Here is a 21346-nt window from a genome sequence, read left to right as displayed (position 1 = left end):
ACACATCAATAGTGGGACTCTCCAATAGTGTGGTACAGCAACAGTGGCTTTAAACCTGTTCAATGAATCCCTGTGTATGTGTGTGTGGAGGAAGTTCTATGTTGTTTTATTAGGTGTGATGCCTGGGTGCTTATCCAAATGGACCACTTATTAGCCTTGCAGGAATGACATCAAAGTCTCATGGTAGTGTTGATCTTTCTCTGTATAAGGATGCTAGTGGTTTGTTTATGTAGTCACAGCTATATGAATATGGTTGACATAAATCATTATAGTGCAAAATGTCACACATTTCTCTGCATGATTGTTGATGTTTTCAATTTATTATGGTTGATTGAATCAAGTGAAATCATTGTTAGGTTTAGTATCCCTACAGTATGCAGAAAGTTGTCTTTTAGCAGTCAGATCATCTAGTAGTCTAGCCATGAACATCTAGTGCATTACACAATGACAATCTTTTGGTAACCAATAAGAGTCCTCTTGTTGCACACAGCTGGTCCCAGTTTGTGCTCCGCTAGGGAGGAGGGGAGAATGTAGATCATATTGTTCCCCCCTCCCTCCCTCCTTCACCCACCACACAACCCCTCCCTCAATCTTTCAAACCAAAACATTTCCTCAACGACAGAAATTCAAATAATAGCACTAACGCATGAATCAGCCGGTAAGCTTGGAGCAGTGCCACGGAAAACAAAAAGCTAATTTCCACCCCAAAGTATGAAGTACAGTGGGTGGTTATGTTCCTCCCACCCTCCTTGTCTGAGTTTTAACTCTGAAATGTAAGCTCCAAAGTAGACACATGTTGCAATATCAACAGACTACAGGCTATACCGAGTTGCAGACCCTCCCGGTCTCTCCTGGATTTGCCATCCCCTTGGGGAGATACTGGACTCGACAGGGTCATTCCTTTGTAACAAACCACTGGCTAGAAACTACTGCATAAGGTGTGACTTTTCAAATATAAAAGACTGGGGTGAGTACCTGTGGATCTCTGTTAATCAGTTTAATAATGCCAGAACACTGAATGACTTGCCTTAAAGAACAGGCTCTCCCTCAAAATGTGATCTGGTTTCACCAGTGTGTACGAGAATAACATTTTCAGATCACAATGTAGAAGATGGAACCTTTCCTTGGACATCAACTCATCACACATTTAGGTCAAGTTGTAGTATTACTAGGTCCATGCTGGTCTGTGGTTGTTCCAAGACTGCTGTTTATAGCATTGCTGCTTAGAGTGGCGACAAATGCGGCTCACCTCAGTCCTCTGTACAAAGTTTATAGACCAAGAAGTACATTTCAACCATTGCACATCACAAAACTCTGCTTAGCATTCAATATATAAACCCCCAATCTTGCCATCTTCAATATCTATTTTCTCCAAGCCAGCTAGACATAAAGCTAACAGATCAGACGGATGCAATATTCCTACTATTCTTGAAAGGATATTAAAAGGATTTTTAGAGGTTTGGAAAGGATATTAACTAATAATTGCCACTAATTTCTGTGGACTATCTTTAATGAGATGGTTGTGTTTGAGAACCACCTACGGAGAGCACTGCAGTGCAGCAACACAGATCAGGCTTAGAACTCTTAGCTCCACAACCGCCAATTAAAACATCACTCAACACCCTGTCTCTGTGTTGGCCAACAGTTCTATGTGTCTGTTTTATATGTCTACCTGATGAGGGATGGAAAGGAAATAAACCCCTTAGTTTATAAACTTCTTTTTAGATTCATGTATCCACTTAAGGTGATTGGTGCTTCTGAGAAATGCAAGATTAATTAAGGGACATTATACAATTTTGTGACCGACACCAACATATGCTTTTTGTCCTGTACATTTATGGTAGTGGTTCACTTCAGTGCGCAACATTATATACTGAAGTGTTCCAGTGACTGGTAGATTCTAGGTTTTACCCAATGCCCTTTTTGGGGGGGGGACTCACTTCTCCGTAGCCATGTGATTAAGTCCAATTGCCTCCTCTGCCTCAGACTTTCTTCAGACTGTTTTTTTCTCCCAGTGTTTTCAACATATGCAATTCCATGTTCCATCACCCTGCTAATTGCAGAGTAGGAACCCACAAAGAGCCATTTCAACTCAGCCGGGAAGGAAAGCACAGACAGAGAAGTCAGGAATGACTTGGCTTTCTAAGAGTCTTATTACAGTATCTTCCTTTTGCTATCTGACACGTTTGTGAGAGAACATAACAGTTACATACATCTAAGAGGTACTTAACATTACAGCACTCTTCAGATGTTTCTATTGAAACAATAAAGGCATACAAAGCTCGCTTTAGAACCCGGGTCTCCATTTAAAAAGTTCTATTGTCCTGTTCTGAGCTTTACATGACAATAATCGTCTCGACTACATCCTCCACCACTTGTTACATTCAATGACCTGTATTTTCAGAGTGTTACATTCTATGACCTGTATTTTCAGAGTGTTACATTCAATGACCTGTATTTTCAGAGTGTGAAATTCAATGACCTGTATTTTCAGAGTGTGAAATTCAATGACCTGTATTTTCAGAGTGTGAAATTCAAATTCACTCATTCAGATTTATTCAGGGTTCCATTTGGTCCAAGTATTAGTTGCTGTCTTGTGAGCGAGCAACACATTTTTGGGTTACAGTACCACACTGTAACTGCTCATCTGTGTGTCCACCTCCCTCCCTCCCCTCCCTCCCTCCCTCCTCTCACGTATGGGCCTCTCCAGCATCATCTGTCCCAGGACAGGCCAGGCCAGGTCAGGCAGGCGGGTGGCGGGATGACAGCCCAGACCCACAGGCAGCTGTCACTGGGATTTCTCCTCCTCTAACTCCCCTGTTCTATCGCTCCTTGGAGCACGCTATCCCTGAGCTTCTTGTCGAACCACTGCCACCCTCGGCCTCGCCCAGTCTACTTGATTTAACATAAACGTCCTGTGCTGAGGAAACTTCAGTCAAAGTGCCACTCATGGAACTGTAGTTTGTCACTGAGAGGATAAAGATAGTTCCTAGTTGTGTTAGAATCAAAGCAGCTGTGTGGTGCAACCTAGGCATCCCTTGTCTGATCGAACAGCATGTAGCTGGCCGTTACCATGGTATCCCTTCAGGAGGACAGATGGACAGTCAAAGCTGTTGCCAATTTAGACCTACCTTTGTCTTATCCTTTAATAACCTCCTCTTTAACTACGAGGGATTGGGTTAAATGTGGAAGACACATTTCAGTTGAATGCATTCAGTTGTACAACTGACTAGGTATCCCCCTTTCCTTTACTGTTAGATAGCTTTATAACTGTTAATACACAGTAACTATATATTCCCTTCTAAATAGTACCATGCTCTGCTTCATTATAACCTTTGACCCCTTCTCTTTTCAGCTGGGAAGAGAGCAGCTCCATCAGCAGTGGGCTCAGTGATGGCTCTGTAGACAACCTCAGCTCCGAGGAGTTCAACGCCAGCTCCTCCCTCAACTCTCTGCCCACCACACCCCTCGGATCCAGACGCAACTCCTCTGCCATGGTGAGTGAAGGGCACATTCAACCACAACAGCCTTAGCTATGTTTCTGTTGTATCTCTGTAAACTATATAGGCTACTGCCTGCACACACACGGATCATACTGGAGAAACTGTAAGCAGATACCCTGTGATGGTAGAGCAGTATACCTGGTATTTGACAGGACCTAAAAGCATAATCCAGCAGATAAAAAGGAACATCTTTATCAGTGTGAGTTATGGAAGAACACCGTTTTTCATCTATAAGTTTAGGTCAGTATTTCATGACTGACAATGAATCTATTTCCCTGTCAACCTGCTTTGTTTGACAAACTACTGTATGCGCACGCACACACACACTGTCTCACTGCTATAACTGGGAACAGATGAGAGCAGTCTACCTTGACAAGGTATGTGTATGACTCTTGCTAAGTTATATATATATATATATAAGACTACAATTACCTAAGTTCTTTGTTCTCAAAGTTCAGGTTTGTATTTCATGACTTACATTGCACCCATTGCCTGTCTCTTTGTCCCCCTGCCTGTCTGTCTCCCTGCCTGCCTGTGTGTATGATTCACCCTCTGCAGAAGCGTGTCAAATCTGTCATTTGAGTCCCAAAGAAACAGTTCACACGGCCAACACCACAATGTCAATCAATCAGACATGGATGTCATCAATCAGACATGGATAAAGATGATGACATCATCAATCAGACATGGATAAAGATGATGACGTCATCAATCAGACATGGATAAAGATGATGACGTCATCAATCAGACATGGATAAGGTGATGACATCATCAATCAGACATGGATAAAGATGATGACGTCATCAATCAGACATGGATAAAGATGATGACGTCATCAATCAGACATGGATAAGGTGATGACGTCATCAATCAGACATGGATAAAGATGATGACGTCATCAATCAGACATGGATAAAGATGATGACGTCATCAATCAGACATGGATAAGGTGATGACGTCATCAATCAGACATGGATAAGGTGATAATGTCATCAATCAGACATGGATAAAGATGATGACGTCATCAATCAGACATGGATAAGGTGATAATGTCATCAATCAGACATGGATAAAGATGATGACGTCATCAATCAGATATGGATAAGGTGATAATGTCATCAATCAGACATGGATAAAGATGATGACGTCATCAATCAGACATGGATAAAGATGATGATGTCATCAATCAGACATGGATAAAGATGATGACGTCATCAATCAGACATGGATAAAGTTGATGATGTCATTGTGCAGCACTTGTTTAGCATTATCCAGTCACTGGAAATCAATGTGATATTTTACATTTCATTTAACACTGCAAAATCATTCATCCAACTTAGTCTGTGGACATCTACATTGGATTGAAAGTCAATTTGGTTGAAAGGTGACACTTTTAGTAGGTGATCTCTCAGGTGGGAAAACAGTCACTGATATCGCTTCATAAGGCTCTTCTAATAGCCCTTTAGTGACCCCTTCGCTTATCCTTACAACACGAATGATCACGTCAACTTTCAGGAATCAACTTTGTTTTGAGAATTCAGATTTTCTTCTGTATCAGCGTGACGTGGTAAGTACAGAGGTTCTCTTTATTTTAAATGTGTATTTTATTTCACCTTTATTTAACCAGATAGGCTAGTTGAGAACAAGTTCTCATTTACAATGCGACCTGGCCAAGATAAAGCAAAGCACTGCGACACAAACAACAACACAGAGTTACACATGGAATAAACAAACATACAGTCAATAACACAAAAGGAAAAAAAAGTCTATACACAGTGTGTGCAAATCAGGTAAGATAAGGGAGGTAAGGCAATAAATAGAACATCGTGGCGAAATAATTACAATTTAGCAATTAAACACTGGAGTGATAGATGTGCAGAAGATGAATGTGCAAGTAGAGATACTGGGGTGCAAACGAGCAAAAAAAATAACAGTATGGGGATGAGGTAGTTGGATGGGCTATTTACAGATGGGCTATGTACAGGTGCAGTGATCTGTGAGCTGCTCTGACAGCTGGTGCTTAAAGTTAGTGAGGGAGATATGAGTCTCCAGCTTCAGTGCTTTTGCAATTCGTTCCAGTCATTGGCAGCAGCGAACTGGAAGGAAAGGTGGCCAAAAGAGGATTTGGCTTTGGGGGTGACCAGTGAAATATACCTGCTGGAGCGCGTGCTACGAGTGAGTGCTGCTATGGTGACCTGTGAGCTGAGATAAGGCGGGGCTTTACCTAGCAAAGACTTATAGGTGACCTGGAGCCAGTGGGTTTCGCGATGAAAATGAAGCGAGGGCCAGCCAACGAGAGCATGCAGGTCGCAGTGGTGGGTAGTATATGGGGCTTTGGTGACAAAACAGATGGCACTGTGATAGACTGCATCCAATTTGCTGAGTAGAGTGTTGGAGGCTATTTTGTAAATGACATCGCCAAAGTCAGGATCGGTAGGATGGTCAGTTTTACGAGGGTATGTTTGGCAGCATGATTGAAGGATGCTTTGTTGCGAAACAGGAAGCCGATTCTAGATTTAATTTTGGATTGGAGATCCTTAATGTGAACCTGGAAGGAGAGTTTACAGTCTAACCAGACACCTAGGTATTTGTAGAAGTCCACATATTCTAAGTCAGAACCGTCCAGAGTAGTGATGCTGGACGGGGGGGGGCAGGTGCTGGTAACGATCGGTTGAAGAGCATGCATTTAGTTTTACTTCCATTTAAGAGCAGTTGGAGGCCACGGAAGGAGAGTTATAAGGCATTGAAGCTCATCTGGAGGTTAATTAACACAGTGTCCAATGAAGGGCCAGAAGTATACAGAATGGTATCGCCTGCGTAGAGGTGGATCAGAGAATCACCAGCAGCAAGAGCGACATCATTGAAGTATACAGAGAAAAGAGTCGGCCCGAGAATTGAACCCTGTGGCACCCCCATAGAGACATCCAGAGGTCCGGACAACAGGCCCTCCGATTTGACACACTGAACTCTGTCTGAGAAGTAGTTGGTGAACCAGGCGAGGCAGTCTTTTGAGAAACCAAGGCTGTTGAGTCTGCCGATAAGAATGTGGTGATTGACAGTCGAAAGCCTTGGCCAGGTCTATCAATACAGCTGCACAGTATTGTCTCTTATCGATGGAGGTTATGATATCGTTCAGGACCTTGAGTGTGGCTGAGGTGCACCCATGACCAGCTCGGAAACCAGATTGCATAGCGGAGAAGGTACAGTGGGATTCAAAATAGTCAGTGATCTGTTTGTTAACTTGGCTTTCAAAGACCTTAGAAAGGCAGGGTAGGATGGATATAGGTCTGTAGCAGTTTGGGTCTAGAGTGTCTCCCCCTTTGAAGAGGGGGATGACCGCGGCAGCTTTCCAATCTTTAGTGATCTCAGGCGATATGAAAGAGAAGTTGAACAGGCTAGTAATAGGGGTTGCAACAATTTTGGCTGATAGTTTTAGAAAGAGAGGGTCCAGACTGTCTAGCCCTGCTGATTTGTAGGGGTCCAGATTTTGTAGCTCTCTCAGAACATCAGATATCTGGTTTTGGGTGAAGGAGAAATGGGGGGTGCAGGGGGGGTGCAGGGCTTTTGACCAGGGTAGGGGTTGCCAGGTGGAAAGCATGGCCAGCCGTAGAAAAATGCTTATAGAAATTCTTAATTATCTTGGATTTATCGGTGGTGACAGTGTATCCTAGCCTCAGTGCAGTGGGCAGCTGGGAGGAGGTGATTTTATTTTCCATGGACCTCTTTATTCTCCCAGAACCTTTTGGAGTTTGTGCTGCAGGATGCAAATTTCTGTTAGGAAAGCAAAGGCTAGCTTTTTCAAACTGCCTGTGTATATTGGTTCCTAACTTCCCTGAAAAGTTGCATATCGCGGGGGCTATTCGATGCTAATGCAGTACGCCACAGGATGTTTTTGTGCTGGTCAATGGCAGTCAAGTCTGGAGTGAACCAAGGGCTATATCTGTTCCAGGTTCCATTTTTTTTGAAAGGGGCACGCTTATTTAAGATTGTGAGGAATGCACTTTTAAAGAATAACCAGGCATCTTCTACTGACGGAATGGAGTCAATATCCTTCCAGGATACCCGGGCCAGGTTGATTAGAAAGGCCTACTCGCTGAAGTGATTTAGGGAGCATTTGACAGTGATTAGGGGTGGTCATTTGACCGCAGACTCATTACGGACACAAGCAATGAGGCAGTGATCGCTGGGATCCTGGTTGAAGACAGCAGAGGTGTATTTGGAGGGCCGGTTGGTTAGGATGATATCTGAGGGTGCCTGTGTTTACGGATTTGGGGTTGTACCTGATAGGTTCATTGATAATTTGTGTGAGATTGAGGGCATTAAGCTTAGATTGTAGGATGGCCGGGGTGTTAAGCATGTCCCAGTTTAGGTCACCTAACAGCACAAGCTCTGAAGATAGATGGGGGGCAATCAATTCACATATGGTGTACAGGGCACAGCTGGGGGCAGAAGGTGGTCTATAGCAAGCGGCAACGGTGAGAGACTTGTTTCTGGAAAGGTGGATTTTTAAAAGTAGAAGCTCATTGTTTGGGCACAGACCTGGATAGTAAGACATAACTCTGCAGGCTATCTCTGCAGTAGATTGCAACTCCGCACCCTTTGGCAGTTCTATCTTTTCGGAAAATGTTATAGTTAGGGATGGAAATTTCAGGGGTTTTGGTGGCTTTCCTAAGCCAGGATTCAGACACGGCTAGGACATCCGGGTTGGCAGAGTGTGCTAAAGCAGTGAATAAAACAAACTTGGGGAGTAGGCTTCTAATGCTAACATGCATGAAACCAAGGCTTTTACAGTTACAAAAGTCAACAAATGAGAGCGCCTGGGGAATGGGAGTGGAGCTAGGCACTGCAGGGCCTGGGTTAACCTCCACATCACCAGAGGAGGAGTAGGATAAGAGTACGGCTAAAGGCTATAAGAACTGGTCGTCTAGGTCGTTCGGAACAGAGAGTAAAAGGAGCACGTTTCTGGGCGCGGTAGAATAGATTCAAGGCATAATATACAGACAAAGGTATGGTAGGATGTGAATACAGTGGAGGTAAACTCTGGCATTGAGTGACGATGATAGAGGTATTGTTTCTAGAGACATAAATTAAACCAGGTGAGGTCACCGCATGTGTGGGAGGTGGGACAAGAGGGTTAGCTGAGGCATATTGAGCAGGGCTGGAGGCTCCACTGTGAAATAAGACAATAATCACTAACAAAAACAGCAATGGACAAGGCATATTGACATTGGGGAGAGGCATGCGTAGCATAGTTCTCTGTTCACAGGTGAAAAATGCTTTGCAGGCATCTTGTCACTCCTGGTGTTACTGTGGCAACACTGCTTCTTCCTGCTGTCCTTGTCCTCATTCCAGAGAGAGAAGAGTGATGAATTATGGGGATTAGTATTGCTGACTGAGCCATCTGTGACTATATCACATTAAGTAGGTGTGCTGTCAAGGCGTACTGTGCCCAATTGTTTTCCTCGGAGCCCCCCAATTCACAACAGGATACCCCATTAGATACGGTATGGTGCTCTCAAAGCAGCAACATAGTACCTACAATCAACTGGTCATATTTTGGGATGATAGCCTAGTACAGTATTTCCCTCTTATGGCTTGGTATAATGTTGTAGCTACTTAAAATCAATCAAATTTTAATGGTCACATACACATGGTTAGCAGATGTTAATGTGAGTGTAGCGAAATGCTTGTGCTTCGAGTTCCGACCGTGCAGTAATATCTAACAAGTAATCTAACAATTTCACAACTACTACCTTATACACACAAGTGTAAAGGAATGAATAAGAATATGTACATATAAATATATGGATGAGCGATGGCCGTGCGGCATAGGCAAGATGCAGTAGATGGTATAGAGTACAGTATATACATATGAGATGAGTAATGTAGGGTATGTAAACATTATATAAAGTTCCATTGTTAAAAGTGACTAGTGATACATTTATTATATCCAATTTTTTATTATTAAAGTGGCTATAGATTTGAGTCAGTGTGTTGGCAGCAGCCACTCAATGTTAGGGATGGCTGTTTAACAGTCTGATGGCCTTGAGATTGAAGCTGTTTTTCAGTCTCTCGGTCCCAGCTTTGATGCACCTGTACTGACCTCGTCTTCTGGATGACAGCGGGTGAACAGGCAGTGGCTCAGGTGGTTGTTGTCCTTGATGATCTTTTTGGCCTTCCTGTGACATCGGGTGGTGTAGGTGTCCTGGAGACCAGGTAGTTTGCCCCCGGTAATGCGTTGTGCAGACCTCACTACCCTCTGGAGAGCCTTACGGTTGTGGGCGGAGCAGTTGCCGTACCAGGCGGTGATACATCCGACAGGATGCTCTAAATTGTGCATCTGTAAAAGTGTGTTTTCGGTGACAAGCCAAATTTCTTCAGCCTCCTGAGGTTGAAGAGGTGCTATTGCGCCTTCTTCACCACGCTGTCTGTGTGGGTGGACCATTTCAGTTTGTCTGTGATGTGTACGCCGAGGAACTTAAAACCTTCCACCTTCTCCACTACTGTCCCGTGGATGTGGATAGGGGGATGCTCCCTCTGCTATTTCCTGAAGTCCACGATCATCTCTTTTGTTTTGTTGACGTTGAGTGTGAGGTTATTCTCCTGACACCACACTCCGAGGGCCCTCACCTCCTCCCTGTAGGTCGTCTCATCATTGTTGGTAATCAAGCCTACCACTGTAGTGTCGTCTGCAATCTTGATGATTGAGTTGGAGGCGTGCATGGCCACGCGGTCAAGGGAGAACAGGAAGTACAGGAGAGGGCTGAGAACGCACCCTTGTGGGGCCCCAGCGTTGACGATCAGCGGGGTGGAGATGTTGTTTCCTACCCTCACCACCCGGGGGCGGCCCGTCAAAGTCCAGGACCCAGTTGCACAGGGCGGGGTCGAGACCCAGGGTCTCGAGCTTAATGACAAATTTGGAGGGTACTATGGTGTTAAATGCTGAGCTGTAATCAATGAACAGCATTCTTACATTGGTATTACTCTTGTCCAGATGGGTTAGGGCAGTGTGCAGGTTGATTGCAATTTGTGTCATCTGTGGACCTATTGAGGCGATAAGCAAATTGGAGTGGGTCTAGGGTGTCAAGTAGGGTGGAGGTGATCTGATCCTTGACTAGTCTCTCAAAGCACTTCATGATGATGGAAGTGAGTGCTACGGGGCGATAGTCGTTTAGCTCAGTTACCTTAGCTTTATTGGGAACAGGAACAATGGTGGCCCTCTTGAAGCATGTGGGAACAGCAGACTGGGATAGGAATTGATTGAATATGTCCTTAAACACACCAGCCTGCTGGTCTGCGCATGCTCTGAGGACACGGCTAGGGATGCCGTCTGGGCCGGCTGCCTTGCGAGGGTTAATAACACGTTTAAATGTTTTTCTCACGTTGGCTACGGTGAAGGAGAGCCCGCATGTTTTGGTAGCGGGCCGTGTCAGTTGCACTGTATTGTCCTCAATGTGAGCAAAGAAGTTGTTTAGTTTGGGAGCAAGACGTCGGTGTCCGCGACCGGGCTGGTTTTCTTTTTGTAATCCGTGATTGACTGTAGACCCTGCCACATATGTCTCGTGTCTGAACTGTTGAATTGCGACTCTACTTTGTCTCTATACTGACGCTTAGCTTGTTTGATTACCTTGCGGAGGGAATAGCTACACTGTTTATATTTGGTCATGTTTCTGGTCACCTTGCCATGATTGAAAGCAGTGCTTCGCGCTTTCAGTTTTGCGCAAATGCTGCCATCAATCAACGGTTTCTGGTTGGGGAAGGTTTTAATAGTCATTGTGGGTACAATATCACCGATGCACTTGCTAATAAACTCGCTCACCGAATCAGCGTATACATCAATGTTGTTGTCTGAGGCTAACCAGAACATATCCCAGTCCACGTGATCAAAGCAATCTTGAAACGTGGAATCATATTCGTCAGACCAGCGTTGAACAGACCTGAGCACGGGCGTTTCCTGTTTTAGTTTCTATCTATGGACTTCCCCACTAAACCAGTGTCCATCTTGTATTAACAGACTTCTGCTCAGGGACGCGTTAGGTGAAACAGCATTGTGTCCTTGTTGTTTTGATGAATGAGTCTTGCGCTGCTCAACAAAGAGGAGAGCAGAGGTGATTCAATAGAGTTGAGGTGAATTGTGCCCTACAGGAAGGTACTATATTGTTTTGGCCATTCCCAGCCTTGGCCACCGTGCTGAACGTTATTGTAAGGAAAGGTCAGAGTGAATCATTCTCAGCTGGTTCTAGTTTAATTGGACAGTTAATATTGTGCCTGCCCCGCAGACCACGAAAGAGCAGTCGTTACGTAATATGGTAGCAGCGGCTTAGAAAGGGGAGGGCGTTGAAAAACATTGTGAAAATAGCTGAAGCAAAACTGGGGCATTTGGAATCGAGTACACTGTTAAATCAGCCCAGATTGACCAACCTTTCATGTAGCACGTCATCCACAATGCATGTCATGAGCATGTAATGTGGCTTCAGAACGCCAAGTCAAAAAGACTGATCATCCATGATGCACCAGCATTTATGGGATTTAAAGGAGAACATGATTCATCCTTGATTCATTCTTTCTATTAGTGACTACTGCAGTGAAAGACTCCTCAGATCATAACATAGTGACCGCAGTGAATCTCTGATGTTAAACAGTACAGGCTTATCAGTTCCTCCCACATGCTCTCTCTCTGAAATGCAGACAGACACTCAGACGAGACAGCAGAGATTACTGAGTGTAAACTGAGGTTCTGGCAGAGATAACAAACACAGTGTCTCATATGTACTGTACGCACACACGCACACACACCTGGCTGCCTCTCACATGATCCCTACAATTCAATTTTTTTAATTTTTTTAATTCAAGAATTCCTAAATCAGAATTTTGATACATTTTCTTCATTGATTGAACTGAAATGGAATTGACTTCAACACTGTGTTTACCATTGTGCCCATACAAATATAATTTTCCATTTGCAGAATACTTCATATCTCAATGGTTATGTCCCTATGTCCTTATGCAGCTCCGCACCGATGCTGAGAAGCGCTCTCTGGTGGAGAGTGGCCTGTCCTGGTACAGTGAGGATGCCAAGGCCGCACGCAAGATGGACGGGGGCAGCTACGAAACTGGGAGCCTCAAGACCGAGACCCCCAGCAAGTGGAGGAAGTCCTCCAGACCCATGGAGGGTGCTAGTGAGGACGCGGGGGTCAAAGGGGAACTGAGGAAGCCCCAAATCCTGGGTCAGCCAGGGAACTTTAATAAGAAGGGGCGCCACCCTCCTGTGGGCGTGACCTCACCCATTACCCACACCTCTCAGAGCGTGCTCAAAGTGGCAGGTCAGATTGAATAACATGTGTTATCTCTCTCTCGCTCTGTCTCTCTCGCTCTGCCTCTCTCGCTCTGCCTCTCTCGCTCTGTCTCTCTCGCTCTGCCTCTCTCGCTCTGTCTCTCTCGCTCTGCCTCTCTCGCTCTGCCTCTCTCGCTCTGTCTCTCTCGCTCTGTCTCTCTCGCTCTGCCTCTCTTGCTCTAAGGTCTTTCTCCCCTCTCTCAATTCAATTCAGTTTGCTTTATTGTCATGATGTAACAATGTACGTATTGCCAAAGCTTACTTTGAAAATGTACAATATTAACATAATTAATAATAATAATCAATATTGTCAACAGGACAATGGTAACAACAATAACCAAGGGTCAAAATAACCATACATTGAACAATAACAATAAGCATAGAGAACATGTGTAGGTTGCTTGGTCTGTCAGACACTGTCCCTTATCTTATGGCAGGGAGCAATGTAGTGCGCTGCCAACCCACAGCTCTCTGTGTGCCTCCCCCCAACAGGACAGATAGCCTATCCTCATCAGAGAGGTCTTTGAAACATTGAATAAGGGGAAATTAAACTCTCTGTCTCGGGTTCTGCTGTAGTGAAGTGGTTGCACAGCCTTTGTTTTCCTGTGTTTACCCTTCTCAAAGGCAAGGCTGTGCTCACTGCTCACTGAGCCTGTACTTTCTCAAGTTTTTATTTTTTAATTTAAATATTTTTTAATCCCTTTTTCTCCCCAATTTCGTGATATCCAATTAGTAGTTACAGTCTTGTCCCATCGCTGCAACTCCCGTACGGACTCGGGAGAGTCAAAGGTCGAGAGCCGTGTGTCCTCCAAAACACGACCCAGCCAAACCCCCCGGTTGCGGCCGGCTGCGACAGAGCCTGGACTCGAACCAGGATCTCTAGAGGCACGGCTAACACCACTGCCCCACTTGGGAGGCCCCCATCAAGTTTTTTCTAAGGTTTTGATCAGTAACCAGGGTAAAATTCTTTGCCACGGTGTACAGTCGATTTAGGGCCAGATAGCACAGCATTTTGCTTTGTGCTTGTGTTTCCCAATACATAATGAGGTTTTGTTTGGACTGTGTTGTAATTTGTTTTGATCTGATTGATTGGATGTTCTGGTCCTGAGGCTTCAGTGTGTTAGTAGAACAGGTTTGTGAACTCAGCCCAAGGACCAGCTGGATGAGGGGACTCTTTTCTTTGCTCAGCTCTTGGCATTGCAGGGCTTGGTAATGATATGAGAGGGGGTCACTGTATTTTAGATGTTTCTATAACTTAATTGCTCTTTTTGGAGTTTATTAATGGATATTGGCCTAACTCTGCCCTGCATGCATTGTTTGTAGTTTTCCTCTGGACACGTAGGAGAATCTTACAGAACTCTGCATGCAGGGTTTCAATGGGGTGTTTGTCACATTGGTTGAAATCTTATTTTGCAAGTGGACCCCACACCTCGCTGCCATAAAGTGTAATTGGTTCAATGACACATTCAATTTGAGTTTGTTTTTTAATGGCGTAGAATGCCCTGCGTGTTCTGCATCATTAATGTGCCTAGTTGAGCTTATTTTTAACCCTACGTAATTGTAGTGTGTGCAGTACTATATATATTTTGTACCAATTGAGAACTTTGGTCTAATTCCCTGAGATCTGGATCTTCTCTGGAAAATCATTATTTTAGTATTTTTGGGGTTTACTGCCAGGGCCCACGTCTCTCTCTCTCTCTCTCTCTCTCTCTCTCTCTCTCTCTCTCTCTCTCTCTGCACTATACACCTTGTTGTTGGTCCAGTCCTGTTGAGTTGGCAGTAACTTAGCAATTTGATGATTTAATATGAAATCATTATTCCAAGTGACTGCTATACAGGAAAGGGTTTTTACTGTTTGCATTCATAAAGAGTGTGTTTGTGTTAAAGTAGAAGTATGAATGGCGTGACATCTTCGGGGGAGGAAACATGATTGTTAACTTGTTTTGCAAGATATCTTTGTCGTCCATAACCTCCCCTAAATGGATTCCACATGGAGAGTAGCCACTGCCAGCGGATATCTGCTTGATATCAAATGAAATGTTGAAAGTCTGTGCCAGAGTTTGATTGGAAGGCCTAGTACTGTACAAGAACACTGAGAAGAAATAGCAGTGTATTCCATGCAGAACATGGATCATCTCTTTGGGTTTCCCTCTTGGTTAATCTTCCCATGCTTCTTATCAAAGACAAATTCACTGTAAAACACTGTCTGTGAAGCATTCTTTGTCTTATAGCTTCCTCTCTAACTTTAAGCATCAGCTGTCAGAGCAGCTTACCGATCACTGTACCTGTACACAGCCAATCTGTAAATAGCACACCCAACTACCTCATCCCCATATTGTTATTTATCTTCTTGCTCTTTTGCACCCTAGTATCTCTACTTGCACATCATCATCTGCAAATCTATCACTCCAGTATTAACACTAAATTATAATTATTTCGCCTCTATGGTCTATTTATTGCCTTACCTCCCTAGTCTTCTACATTTGCACACACTGTACATAGATTTTTTCTATTGTGTTATCGACTGTACGTTTGTTTATGTGTAACTCTGTGTTGTTTTTGTCGCACTGCTTTGCTTTATCTTGGCCAGGTCGCAGTTGGAAATGAGAACTTGTTCTCAACTGGCATACCTGGTTAAATATAGGTAAAAAAAAATGATTTTGAACATATTTTTGCTCCATACCTGAGTTTGAGGACTACGGATACCTCATTAACCTTTATGGGCAGTATCAGTAGAAAAATTACATTTAAACAGCAACAAAAGGTTTCCTTTTGTGCAAAGTGCAGAGTGCAGTATGGCATTTCAAATGGCGGGTGTGTGACTTGTTTCTTAATTAACCGTTTTTTTTTTATCATATTTTTCTCTGATTCATAGTTCAAGTAAAAATGTATCTTTTTCAGACTAAGACGTAGTAGCAAGAGTGTGCAGCAGTGGAGGCTGCTGAGAGGAGGGTGGCTCTTTACAATGGCTGGAATGGAGCACAATGGCTGGAATTGAGTGAATGGAATGGTATCACACACGTTCGATACCATTCCATTCACTCCATTTCATCCATTATTAGGAGCCGTCCTCCCCTCAGCAGCCTCCACTGGTGTGTAATGTAGTGCATTACCTTTTATTCAGCCTAAAGCCAGTTCTATGGATCTATTGTTTGCTAGTAATGAAATGCAGCGGATTACAATGATGTGTAGTGACTCATCCATCTGATCACAGCAATAATGTTGTGTTTAGGGGTTATTTAATTCCTCGCAATCTAATTATGATTGAACAATAGAGGAAACAATCAAACTGCAGTTCAATTTCCTGACTGATGCAATTTATTGTAATGCCCTCGACCACTTATTTGCCTGATTAATGTGGCTGATTAGAAGGCTCTATGTTTTTTGGCATCATTCTCTGGGCTAAAAATGCAGTCTTGTGAAATTCCCAAACAGACACTATTTTCTTTTTACATTCCCCAATCAGTTATGCTGCTTTACATGTCTGATTGTATCTTGAATTCCATTGACGGTGTCCAATTGAGGCTATTGCACATGGGAAAGACAGGCAGCTATTTTACTGGTCTTTGCTTTTGCTTTCTTAACTAACCTTCACCTTTTCTCCCTGACTGAGTGACATGCACTGTTACTTTATAACGCCTGTGTTATTCCTTAAGAGTCTATTGACGCGCCCGTTCGTCAATCTAAGTAACATAATTTAAAAAAATCCCCATTTAAAATCTGTCAGTCTGTCAGTTTAAGCGAGATAAATTATTTTCCATGGGCAGCGTCTCAATCCGCCGATATCGGCCTTCCACATCTGCAGTGGAAGGTGGCCGGGCTACAGCGCTGTTTGTCAGACCATGAGACATCCAGAAAATCAGCCTTCTGATGAAAATGTCTGTAGCGTCCGAACAGTTTGCCCTACAAACTAATATGACCACTCTATGGAAAGATGAGACCCACACGATCACGGTGGGAAGTCGGTTCAGCCGATGTGCCAGCTTCTGTCTGCAGGTACCCAACCGTTTGGGCTACAAGCTATTATGATCCCACTATGGAAAGGGGATATTCTGCTTTACAACCCTCACAAATGGCATGGGACTCATCTGAAGGAAACCCGGGACCAGTTTAAAAAGCGAATGGGAGTATGAAGGTAGTGTTGTAACAACAACAAAAAGGGGTTAAACATGTGTCTAAAAAACAAAAATATTTCCTGAGCTTTCTTGTATCTCCTAAATATAGGACAGACACTTCAAAACCTAATTCCTTATGATACTTTTTTTTACTGTCTGTTTTGCCATTTATGAATGTGTTTGTTATTCAATGTGTTTCTATGGGCTATAGTAATAAAGACCAAATTAAATAAAACAAATGTATACCTACAGGGGTCCTAAAATGATCCATGGTATGACCATCTTAAAACAATTTCATATGTTAGCTTAGTAAGCCCCCCCAATAATGCATGCATTTATAAATGTGTCTGAAAAACATTTTTGTGACTTGTACATGTCAAGTTGCCAGAATAATATGAATGAGTTACAAAGTGCGATTAATAAAAACTAAGCCTTTCCCTAATTTTGTCAGTCACCAAAGTATTTGCCCGTTGCATTTCATTACGTCTTGGTCAAGGGCCCAGTTTGTCAACCAGACACGTCTGCAGTACCTCAGATGTTTGTGGCTGTATGTTGGTGACTAGTTGTCTTCATCTAGCGAACATAAACCATCTCTTAGTAAATACACATGTTTCTTGTTATATACAGCTGTTTTTATGTGACCAAGTAGCCATTAAGCCATAGGGTATGGTTCTGGTCGTCCAACATTAGTCATGATGGTGTCATCCACATCCAGCCAGTTGACTGATGCTTTCTTCACACTTGATCTATATGCAACGGTCCACTTTCAGCTCCACTCATTATTACAGCTGGTAGCTGACTAATCATGACTAATGATAGTGGTATGGTTGAATCTAATCCCTCTCAATTCAATTTAAGGGCTTTATTGGCATGGGAAACATATGTTAACATTGCCAATGCAAGTGAAGTAGATAATAAACAAAAGTGAAATATCTTTTTTTTACATTAAACATTACATTCACAAAAGTTCCAAAAGAATGAAGACATTTATCTCTCTCTCTCTTTGCAGCACCAAAGAGTGACCACAGGGCGGTGGACAAGACAAAGATGTCTGTGAAGGCTTCTGGGCTGCAGCGATCTCGTTCTGACGCTGGGAGGGATCATCTTCCGCAGCAACGGGAACTCCGCAAGCCCCCATCCGGCCTGGTCAAGCCCTCTGCCGGGGCCTCGTTCGGCTACAAGAGGCTCCCGACCCCCAGCACCGCCACTGTCATGACAGCAGGGGGCAGTACCATCTCTAGTGGCTCTGCCACCGTGGGCAAGATGCCCAAGTCTTCTGGCATCCCTGTGAAGCCTCTGGGAGTTGGAGGAGGAAGAGGGGAACGTAAGAATAGCTTTGACGCCACCGGCAGTGAGGAGGGGGGCTTCCTGGGGCCCAGCGCCCGTAACAGCCTCCAGTACCGCAGCCTGCCACGCCCCGCCAAGTCCAGCACCCTCAGCCTGATCAGCCGCCCTGGATCGGCCCGGCCCGCCAGCAGCAGCATGGAGCCCGGCCTGCTCAGCCTGAAGCCTGTCTCCATGGCCTGCCCCGGCCCCAGGGGGAAAGAGCCTGGCAGTGGAAGCACTAAGGGGGCCAGTCGAAGAGGGAGCACAGGCCCTGTCAACCAGACAGACAGGGAGAAGGAGAAGGAGAGGGCTAAGGCCAAGGCAGTGGCATCTGATATGGACTCCCTGTGTGGCTCCCTGAAGATGGCAGAATGTCAGGGTGATTCCACTAGGGAGGCTAGCGCCAAACTGCATGGGCTGCGTAGGGCCAGCAGCAGCAAATACCCTGAGCTCTCATCACCCACCACTCAGAGGTAAAGTCACCATCCAGATACATTCCTACCGTACATTACAATTGTGCAATTTTTAGTTACAGTACTCTTTTTGCGGTGGTATGAGGTTAATAGAACCAGCTACATATATTACTCTGTTAGTGTCGACCCAGTTTGCTCAGCTGAATCTTCTAAGATATTTTAGGAAGAGTTACTGTGTAATTTTTTTAAACTACTCAAACCGCTTTATAGACATAAGAGAACAACACAGCAAGAAAACAAGTCACTGTCATTTTTTGTGCTGTGTTTTCATGTCTTTTTCATGCCAGGCCTGAGAACAAGTCCAGAAAAGCAGGGTCTCTGGAGCCTTCCTGGTTCTGGATGGTGCTGGATTTGACATTTTGTGTCTCATATCTAATTCATAGGATGCTGAGCTGCAAATCTCTGGGTCGGCCTCCGAGCCTGGCACACCTGGACAAGGTCAACTCCAACAGCCTGGACTTGTGCGTGACCATTCAGGACCTCCCTCCTAAAGTGCCCCCCTACTCCAAGCTCCAGGACCTGGCTGGATCCGGGCCACGCAGCACCATCCCCCGGGGCCTCACCCCCAGCCCAGCCCCCATCCTGCACCTCGACTCCCCCAGCTGCTACCCCAGCCAGACCCTGTCCATGGGCAGCTCTCCGCTGCTCTACCCTAAACTGTCTGGCCTACACCGCAGCATGGAGTCACTTCCCCTCACCATGAGTGTTCCTCCCAGTGGAGGATATATCCGGGCAGAGTCCAGAGACAGGGACAGCTACAGAGACAGGGACAGGGAGGAGACGAGGAGCACGGGGACCTGGGGTGCTGGGAGCAGGACCTCCCTCAATCTCCCAGACAGGTGGGTCTAGACAGGAGCAAGACCCTGATGATGGGGTGGAATAGGTTTCGGAACCCTGTACTTCATCAGTCAGTATCTGTATGTAGGAACATACTATGATCAAACTGTTGCCATCTTTCTACTGCATCTGAGATATTATTAATAACAAGATGTTCTACTATCATTGATTGTTTGATAGCAGAAAAGGTAATTATTGTTGTCTTGTTCTTTCTCTACAAGTTTGCAAACAGACAGGAACACCTTACCCAAGAAAGGATTAGGGTATGTCAAGTAAGTTTTTCATTGTTTTATGACACATTTGCTGTATCCAATGTACAAATGATGTAGTATATTTTTCTCGTCCGAGGCACGTTTAATTGTTGCTTTCTTCTCCATGCCCTGCTCCAGTCGCTACAGCTCTGGTCTGTCAGAGGATCAGTCGGAGGGGAAGGAGAGGCGTCACTCTCACACCGCAGTGAGCCTGATGGAGAGCGAGAGCCCCCCTCAGCTGCCATCGCCCACCCACATGCCCCACCTCTCCTCTGGCAAGGCTGTCCTCACTAACGTGGGTGAGTCTCAGTCTACTGCACCTTTATCCATCCACAGCCCTGCGGCTCTGAAGGCTGACTTGGAAAACTCTGTGTAACTCTAAACTCTCATTCAGACTAATCGTCCTGCTGGTCTGTATTTCAACACAGATACATCTGAAAGGTTTAAGGCACAGGTTGAAAGCAGCAGTAACAGCCCGGCAGCAGCGGATGCATTTACTTTGAGTATAAACCAGTCCGTGTGATGTTGGTCGTGTTGAATTATAGAAACACATAACGCTCCTTTAGAATGAACCTGTGAATACAGTAAATGTGTATCCACTGAAGTACATTAACACCCTGTTGACGTTATAGTTCAGAAATTGTTCTAATCATATTCAGAACTAATCAAGTTACATAGTTAAATATATATTTTATAGTTAAGATTTGGCTGTGTCAGTAAAATATGATGATCTCTTATATGTGTACTGATGAAGCGTGAATAAGCAGGAGATATAAAAGACACTCTGAGTAAAGCAATGCTATGTATGTATATACATACTGTATATCCCTTTGACTGTTTGTGGAACCTGAGTGTCTCCTTACACTGAGTCATCAGGGTGAGGTTCCCCTCGGGAGTGTGTGTGTGTGTATGTGTGTGTGTGTCGGTGTGTGTGTGTGTCGGTGTGTGCGTGTGAGTGACTGACTGTGTGATTGAGTGCAGGTATGTGTGTGTGAGTGAGTGCAGGTATGTGTGAGTGAGTGCAGATATATGTGAGTGTGTGAGTATGTAGTGTACGTGTGTGCCTCATACAGTTTCTGTGCCAGTCTGCCTCTTACCCATGCCAATTGTCCTGCCCTCCCAGTTGCCCCTATCCCGAGTGGTGCCCCCAGGATAACCCGCTCCAACAGTATCCCCACCAACGACATGGCCTTCGACCTGTACGGCTCCCCTCCACTGGGCAGCACCATGTCACTGGCCGACCGGCCCAAGAGCATGATGCGCTCTGGATCCTTCCGCGAGCCTGGGGATGACTGTGAGACAGCTAGCACATGTAAGTAACCTGTATACAAATATATCATTGCATTTCTAAAGCTGGCCTCTATGGCTTCATGTCTAAAGCTGGCTTCTATGGCTTCATGTCTAAAGCTGGCCTCTATGGCTTCATGTCTAAAGCTGGCCTCTATGGCTTCATGTCTAAAGCTGGCTTCTATGGCTTCATGTCTAAAGCTGGCCTCTATGGCTCCAT

The 21346-nt window shown here is 44.7% G+C and overlaps 1 protein-coding gene across 5 annotated transcripts in view; it reads left to right on the top strand.

Annotated features, from left to right (window-relative positions):
• LOC139542608 (neuron navigator 1-like) overlaps positions 1-21346 on the top strand; it is a 97986-nt gene that overhangs the window by 43350 nt on the left and 33290 nt on the right. For 3 of the 5 annotated variants that reach the window (XM_071348286.1, XM_071348250.1, XM_071348268.1), the window contains 7 exons: positions 3356-3497; positions 12514-12826; positions 17962-18751; positions 19135-19590; positions 19810-19860; positions 19978-20138; positions 20963-21151. In XM_071348286.1, the coding sequence (XP_071204387.1) occupies positions 3356-3497; positions 12514-12826; positions 17962-18751; positions 19135-19590; positions 19810-19860; positions 19978-20138; positions 20963-21151 (2102 nt within the window). The remainder of the gene's footprint in view (positions 1-3355; positions 3498-12513; positions 12827-17961; positions 18752-19134; positions 19591-19809; positions 19861-19977; positions 20139-20962; positions 21152-21346) is intronic. The other 2 variants (XM_071348277.1, XM_071348258.1) reach the window with 1 other exon arrangement.

The sequence above is a fragment of the Salvelinus alpinus genome, chromosome 2 (genome assembly GCF_045679555.1).
Source record: "Salvelinus alpinus chromosome 2, SLU_Salpinus.1, whole genome shotgun sequence".
Taxonomy (NCBI): Eukaryota; Metazoa; Chordata; class Actinopteri; order Salmoniformes; family Salmonidae; genus Salvelinus; species Salvelinus alpinus.
The sequence above is the reverse complement of the archived record's forward strand: the minus strand, read 5'-3'. Positions and strand labels throughout refer to the sequence as shown.